General features: G+C 27.4%; 1 protein-coding gene and 1 long non-coding RNA gene across 7 annotated transcripts in view; one reads left to right on the top strand and one right to left on the bottom strand.

Annotated features, from left to right (window-relative positions):
- The window catches only part of LOC107447262 (uncharacterized), a 163,909-nt gene that overhangs the window by 114,343 nt on the left and 40,876 nt on the right, over positions 1 to 8,690 (bottom strand). The gene's annotated exons all lie outside the window — the stretch shown is intronic.
- The window catches only part of LOC107441033 (N-acetylneuraminate lyase), a 37,253-nt gene that overhangs the window by 1,606 nt on the left and 26,957 nt on the right, over positions 1 to 8,690 (top strand). For 2 of the 3 annotated variants that reach the window (XM_043050258.2, XM_071181553.1), the window contains exon 2: positions 6,761 to 6,893. In XM_043050258.2, the coding sequence (XP_042906192.1) occupies positions 6,870 to 6,893 (24 nt within the window). In that variant the 5' untranslated portion in view covers positions 6,761 to 6,869. Of the gene's footprint in view, positions 1 to 6,747; positions 6,894 to 8,690 lie in introns of those variants that run through there. The other variant, XM_043050257.2, reaches the window with a different exon arrangement.

An 8,690-nucleotide genomic window follows, 5' to 3' on the forward strand; every position in this document is an offset into this window, starting at 1 on the left:
CTCGCGCATTGGAATAAATTAATTATAAATTAATTATTTAAAAAATTAATTAATTTAAATATTAAGTATAATTTATAGGATATATACTTTCTTTATAATGCCATTACATATTTCTATTAATATAAAAAGTTTCAGAGCTTTTTATTCACTTTACTTTTTTGGGATTTTATGAACTGAAAAATGACAGTTTTCGTGAGAATGATCCATATATATATATAATTAATCAAGCATTTTTCATACGAGCATTTTAGTTTAAATTGCATAGTCATGCACGGATGATCGAAAATTATTGAAATGAAAGGCTCGGGACATATCATAAAACAAATATTTTAAAATATTATGTAGGGAAGAAGTTTTTATTTTTTGAGAAAAGCACTACTATTAGCATGAAAATTTCGATAGCCAGTAAAGTGCATAACTGGGAAACTATATTTTGAGTAACACTAAGATGTAAAAAAAAAAAAATGGCTTATCAATGCTCCACAAAAGCTTCAGATTTATACATCACTCATTTTAATAATTCGAGAGTTTATTTCAATAACTTATGAATTCACGAATTATTGAAATTATTTCAGAAAATACAATATTTTATTTCTCATTTAAATTTTAAATGCCTTATTTGAAGCTTCAAATATATGGTGATAAGTTATTTGACCACCAACTCTCATTTTTCCTTTTTCTCTTAAGAAAAAAACTTTTAATTTCAATTTTTTTTTGTTAGAGTTGAAAAGTTTTCGCCGGAAAACAATAAATTTCATAACTATTTTGAATTCCAGTTCAAAGAAATACATTATAATTGAGGGGGTTTTACAGAGTGAATATTTAAATTCATTATTATTTTAATTATATATCATATACTTATTAATTAAACGTCAATATTCTATTAATTGTATAGAAACTAATAATTTAAAAAATACTTAATTCAATTTGTTAAATGTTTTTTAACAGTTCTAAATTTTAGAAAGAATATTTCAAGAGTTCTTTTTTCAATTTTTTATTTTGTCATGCGTCTTCAGTTTGGAGTAATGAGTGTTAAATATTTAGCATTGGCAAACATCCTAAATGTCTTCCGACCTTAACCTGCATTTAAAACTTTATATTTAGTTTCTTACTAACCATTCGAGTCACTGGTGAACTAATCTAATTCAGAGAAAACTAGCTTACACAAGACTAGTGTATTTTAAAACCCCTTTAGTCACGCTTAGCACTTTGTTGACGGAATCATTTCTTTGTTGTTAGAAAAGTTATTTTGGAAAAGTTAATGTGTATTTTACTTAAATTACAGATTTTTGGAAAATCACCAGAAAAAAAATTTATCACCGAAAGGCGATCACAGGTTACCCATTATTAAAATGGTCGCTGTCTAATTTTTTTTACCCATTTATCCATTATATATTCTTTTTTATTTGTGATATTCACTTGAATTAGTATTGAAAACGATCCAGTTTGAACTGTAGGTTGGAATTTCTGATTCTTAAATAAAACAATAAGAACAGAAAATATAGTTCAAATGACGACATTCTCTTTTATTCACATCTCAAGAAGTATTTATGGTACCTCTCCGGTCACATATCTCAAAAGTAAACTCCCCAATTTAATGGATAGCATAATTAAAAGTGAAAAAGAGAATTCTAAAAAAATTATCAAACAGCAGTGGTCGCCATAGCAACGCATGCAATGACGACGCATGCGCACTGTTCACTATTACTCTTGAACACGTTGAAAACCGTGATGACGTCCAAATAAGTTGCGCACGCCATCAAACCCAAGACAACACCCATTTTGACAATGGGTAATATTTTGCATGAATGGGTAATATTTTGCATAAAGTAGTACATGGTGACTAATGCAGGTTAAATCTGTCGAGTCACAAAGTCCTCCATGCTCCTATAACAAATCGTACTTATGGGGATACTAATCCTGAAGTTTCCTTGTCTTCTGGATTGGTTCAAAATTACAAGGCTACGGAGTTGATCATTAGTAGTCGTTAACCCAAAATTGTGTCGGCTGTTCAACGACGATTATAAAATAAAAATAAAATGAAGTAGAACAATAACGTATAAAAACATCTATAAAATAGTTATGAGGGATAGTTATTAAATTAAATACAACAATACCGTATAAAAATAGTTTTGGTAACCACAGATAGTTATTAAGTTGAAAAAAAAACGCATAAAAGCACAAATAATGTAGGTAACAATATTAAGTAACGTAGAACAGCAACGTATAAAAGAAAGAAAATGTAGATAACAGGCAGGTATTAAATGAAGTAGAACTACAACGTACTCTAGCACAAATAATGTAGTTAACCGATATAGTATTAAATAGAGTAGAACAGCAATTTATAAAAGCAGAAATAATATAATTAGCATGCATTATGAAATGAATCAGAACAATTACGTAAAGGAGCAAAACTAATCTAGTTGACTGTTTTAAATGAAGTAAAAAAGTGCATAAGAGAAAAAATTATGCAATGATAGAAAAAGTAAAAAATAATATGGGAAATACATTATTTCACGAACTATACGCTTTAAATAAATATAAAAAATATGACAAACGATTATTTTGAAGGCTGCGTTTAATGCAGGAAATATTTTAAAAATAAGATGGAATTGGCTTGGAAATGCTTTTAAAATGCTACGTTTATGAGATATTTCTGAATCAATAAAACTACGAGTTGATGGCTTACATTGACAAGGTAAATATCAACAATATATAGGTAATTACTCGAATTTTTTTATGAGATATTTCTGAATGAGATATTTATGAGATATTTCTTTATGCGACGTTTATGAGATATTTCTGAATCAATAAAACTACGAGTTGATGGCTTACATTGACAAGGTAAATATCAACAATATATAGGTAATTACTCGAATTTTTTTATGAGATATTTCTGAATGAGATATTTATGAGATATTTCTTTATGCGACGTTTATGAGATATTTCTGAATCAATAAAACTACGAGTTGATGGCTTACATTGACAAGGTAAATATCAACAATATATAAGTAACTACTCGAATTTTTTTCAATCAAGCATTTGCAGAATCTTCCAGCAATTACGTAACAATGGAAATTTTAAAAATAATCATTGCATTGTAATCAATTTAAATTTCAATATGTACTATGCGTTTAATTTCCAATCAAATGTTTCTACTAATTCTAAACAAAACTTTTCATGTTTCTATAAAAGCATCTTGATTTTTATGCACGCACAAAAAAGATTAATTGAAATTTACAGAATACTCGTCGCCTACTTATTTACATCTCATTAATCAATATCATATAAAAAAAAATGAAGTAAAAATCTAATTTAAGGTGTGTAAATTCGAAAATTATTTCTTACACACATCCAACGAGACACCGTCTGAAAGAATAACAAATGAGGTTCTTTTTCTTCAGCCTTTGTTTCAAAGGATAAACCAAACGTAATCTGTTTTTCTTTTATTTATTGATAACCCCTAATCCCTAATGTGTTTTCTTTACCACCTACTTTAGCATTTCTCAAGAAAACAATAGGAAACAAAAAACTCTATTTCTTGTTTCAATAGCGTGAAATTTATGGCACATTAGGGTGTACTTNATTTGAAGCAAAAAAATATTAGAGTAGGTTGTGCAGCGCACATTCTATACCTATACTATTCAAACAACATCTGACTTACTTCCAGTTGATGTTGAAAATATTTTTGCAAACATTTATTCGCATTTTTATATATATATTGTGCGTGTTGAAAGTTTGACTAAATTGTAATTCTCATTTCATTCCATTTGTCCCGCTTTGTCTCAATAAAAATGTGGTCACTTTACCCTAGTACAATTCCACTTTTTAATTTTGATCCCATTCTTGAAAACAAGAAGGCTCTTTTTATCAAGTATTGGTGAGGTCCATTCACTTTCTTGGAACTAATGAATTGAAACTATTCAATAAAACTAAGTGCATTACAAAGTGAAGAAAACAGTGCACGATTAGCATAACAGCAAAGGAGATTCTAATTAATAACACAGGCCTGCGATGAAAAAAATACAAGGGGTCTGGTAGCTGAACTTAATGTATTTTTTGGTACTGAAATGGAAAATAATAATGAAAAATGTCCATCACATCACGTTTTTTAGAAAAATTCAATTTTACTGGAATTTTTATGAACATTTACCATAACAAAGTTTCATTTCTGAATTTCTTCCCTTTTTGATGGACCAGCATTCTACTTTGGTCAAATCTACAAAAGTACCCCTCTATCACTACTTCCTGTCACCGTCCCTTTCTCTCTAACTACTCTCTCTACCAACAGCGCTTTCAGTTCAAGACATTGTGAAAATTTCCCAGATGACTTTTGTTATACATGCGGCGAATATAGTGTAGTTAAAAATCGCATGAGGAGCATTACAGACTATGAAAGACAACTTTATCTTTCATATTTTTACATGAAACTCGGAGATCAGGACAAATCTTGGGCACCTCATAAAGTTTGTGTGCAGTGTCTCAATGATCTACGCTTATGGCATCAAGGAAAGAGGACTGCTTTACGATTTGGAATTCCTATGATGTGGAGAGAGTCCCAAAAGCACTTTGATGATTGTTATTTTTGTTCCTGCCATGTTCGTGGGTATAACCGAAAATATCAAAGACTAATATATAAATCTGGCTCTCGTCCTGAACAAAATAAAATATATCGACCACAGTTGGACCATTTGCGGTGATTTGAAAGTTATCTCCATGCTTCTTAGTTAACAAGGGGGATTTATAAAGTACCCATGTTTAATTTGTGAGTGGGACAGCCGTACAACTACAACTAGCCGTACAATTACTATCTACAACTGGGAATGTTGTACTTTAGAACTGAGCACTACACAAATCCCCCAGCCATCTTCAAATCTGGATATTTTGCTTTCTGTCACACAGGGTAAAGTATTTTTTCCTGACTAAAGTTGCAAAAAGTTTTACCTTTCCTGCACAAACGATTCATACAATGTTAGAAATTTTGAAGAGCATCGAATTAAAATATCGTACAAAATTAGTACAACTTTTATACGAAGGCAAACTTACTTAAACTTGATTGCACCATACAATGATTTCAATTATACTATATATATCAATTATACTATATATATCAATTATAATATATTATACTTTCATATATACTATATAACGTTATTCAGTTTAACACCTTATAGTAAATTTGCACCGTATTATTCAAGGTACTTAGATGATAGTTCAAAGTAAATCTAATTTTTCCGAGTATGGGTTACATTCCTCTGTTTTTTTACTACTATTTTAAAATATCACTAAATAGTGCCACAAAAATTTGGTTACTTATTTGCTTTTATACATTTTGCATGTTTCTTAGCATGCATTGTTACGCTGATACAAGGATGATATGCAAAACTATATAGCTAAGGTGAGAGTTATATAGAAACATGATTCAATTTAAAACCGTATTAAGATTGCAGTAAATTTGCACGATGTTAATGATCAAAGATTTAAAATTATGATCAGGGTTTGTTGATTTAAATCAGCTTGATTTGAATCACGATTTAAATCATGATTTAAATCAAAGGATTTTTTAAAAAAAATCATTGATTTAAATCAACTGATTTTTTTAAATATATATATTGATTTAAAATAAATTGCTGCATTAATTTTAAAATTTTTTATTGCTGCAATTAATTAATTTTAGCTAACAAAATTACTTTCTTTCTTGGTATGTGTTAAATTCCAACACATTTGAAATCACATTTTTAAAAATATTTTGATTCTTGAGATTGAAAGTACAGATTAAAGTAAGCATTTTTTTCTCATAATATGTTTATAGTATCTTTGACATTATCAGATTTTCTATAAAGAAATTTTGTGAATAAAAATTTCAATGAGTACATAGATTTTTAAATATTTTTTTATAGAACTTATCTATTTTGATATAGGATTAAAAATGAATATTTTAATATAAAAATATATAGATTAAATATTTATTTTTAGATGAATGACCACATTTATAAACACAATCTGTTACATTTATTTCGTAATTTCAAAAGTAAAGAGAAAAAAAAGAAAGCACAGTTTTAAATTAAAATTATGGTTTGATAATTGAAACTTTGTTTTAATAGTTAAAGTATTCTTTAAATTCTTTATTTCATCTAGTCTTTAAATTTCAATCATGCATTTGTTTCAAAATGGTTGCTATGCATTCAAGGGTATGTATTATAATGAAAAATTGTTTTAGGTAGTTAGAGCTTCTAAAATATTCTTGTAATATAGTTTTAATATTAATTTAATTTTGATTAAACATTTATAAAGTTTTAATTCTCATAAATCAAACTTCTTACAGTGTATTTGAACAAAAATAAATAAAATCCGATTTAAATTAAAAAAAAATCAGATTTAAATAAAAGAAATCACGAGCTCTGATTATGATTTAATGTCAAATTGATTTTTTACGTGACCATGGAAAGAGAAAAAGACAATGTTTTTTTTAAAAATTTAATTCTCAAAAAAAAAAAAACATTTTAAAAATATGAAAACTCAATTAAAACTTCATATTTTGTTTGAAATAATGAAAAACAATACTTTCATATCATTTTATGACAGTTAACGCAGTTGCTAGGAAACAAACTGTAGTTTAAGTCACATAATGAAAAATTTTTAGGTTTAATGTTTATATTAGTTTATGTGTTGCTACTGACGGATGATTTAAACTTACTTATCTAACCGAAAATCTTTCATCCATTCAGGGTCGATTAAGTAAATAATCTCTCTCTTCTAGGTCACCGTGACATCTGAAAATTGATAAGGAAAATATATAAAATGCATTTTCTCGCCGAAAATCTGACAGATCACTTATAGAGTGTGCTATATTTTATACGTAATTCAAAATGGCAGCTAATAAAATTGCTAAGGTAAGTTCTTAAAAAAGTTTCCTTTTAATGTAAAGAATTACAGACTAAAGTATTACGCACTTAAAATTAGATTGATAAAAAAGTGAAATAGTTGCCTTCTATTTTGTACTATGTGTGTACTTAAAATGTGTAATTGCAAAAAGTGAGCAACGACAGAAAGAGTTGATAAGAAAAATAACTTTGTAGTTTATGAATAAAATGAATTATTTCTTTAGCGATATTAAGTATGTATGGACTGAGAATATCGTACTTAAATATTTAAAAACTATTTTTTAACACTTAGATTCATGCTAGTATATTAATGAGATTAATTTGTAGTACATAAGAAATGCGTTTCGTATATTATTTAAGCATTTCGTCGTTTTAGTCTTACCGATGTGATATGCATTTTTAAAAGGTGAATTTGTAATAGCTTTATCCTTTAAGCCATTACATTTATAAACTAGCCTTTATAATTATTTGAAAATTAAAAGAAAGATTTTCTTTGAATAAAATACAAAGTATTCATTAAAACGAAAGAGCATGGAGAGAATAGCTTAAATGTTTAGAGTGCTAAAAATTGTTGGATTACTTGAGCTTGCAAGTTGATAAGCCTTTAACGATTGATTTTTATTAATTTCAATTCCGAGAAATTATTATTTCAATTAATTCAATTTTATCAATGAATTCATATACAAATAGATATACACATTATTTGCTGATGTATTTCATTTAAATCAAATACATTCAAAATTGTTTTCCTTTTCTAAGAGATAGAAGTAATATGAATTTTAAAAAACTCATTCGATAAGTAATATGCACTAACTTTAAAAATAAATTCACATTTGGAAATTTTTTTAAAGTTTAAAGCACTATCATAGCGTTTGTTTCAAGAATTCCATTAAATTCAGTCCTTTAATTTCATAATTTGATAAAAATCGATCAAAATCTGCAGTTATAATTAAGTTTGCATATTCTTAATTATTTATATTTTTTTTAAAGAATTAAATAGATAAAAAAGCATTGTGCCTTTTTCTCTTTCAAAATATCCGTTGACTCGTGAGAAATAGATTTAACATTAAATCATATTAAATCTTTGAGAATTAATAATTAATGGGCTTAATTTAATGGAATTTACTTAATTAACGGAATTTAAATTAACAAATAAACGGTATTTTGTTAATAAATGATTTGAACACCGTATTTTGTGCCAACTCTTTGTGTCTTCGCATATAGTCATTAATAACGAACAAAATTATAAAGAATGAAATTAATAAATGGGTTTTCCTCATTCAAATTGAGTTTTAACCAATAAACAAAATATAAAAAGTAAATCGGGCACTTTTTTAAAAGAAATATATATTCTTAAACTATTTTCTAAAGTTTGCCTGCTCGAGAATTCTTTGAAACACTCACTTATTTTAATAGAAATTAAATTCTTGCTCAAGAATCTACTAATAAAATATCACTGTAAATTTGCAAAGGAAAATAAATAAATAAATATATATATATATACAGTGAATTCGCGATAACTCGAATCTGATGGAACTGACGAAAAACTTCGACATATCGGAAGTTCGACTTACCGTTAGTTTCGGTTTTGGACTTTCAAAATATTGTCGGATTATTTAATTAATGCTTATTAATTGCAAATCTTCTAATTGCTTACAATATTTAAGATCATTTTTCTGACAAGCCATTTCGATAAGACTGTTTGAAGCACTTTATGATACCCTGGTCCATCGGCTGCAACTTTGCTGTTGTGTTTGGCGGGAGAAACTGCAAGTTTACTGCTTTCAAATTAGGTAGATCACTATG

This window comes from Parasteatoda tepidariorum, chromosome 5 (genome assembly GCF_043381705.1).
Source record: "Parasteatoda tepidariorum isolate YZ-2023 chromosome 5, CAS_Ptep_4.0, whole genome shotgun sequence".
Lineage (NCBI taxonomy): Eukaryota > Metazoa > Arthropoda > Arachnida > Araneae > Theridiidae > Parasteatoda > Parasteatoda tepidariorum.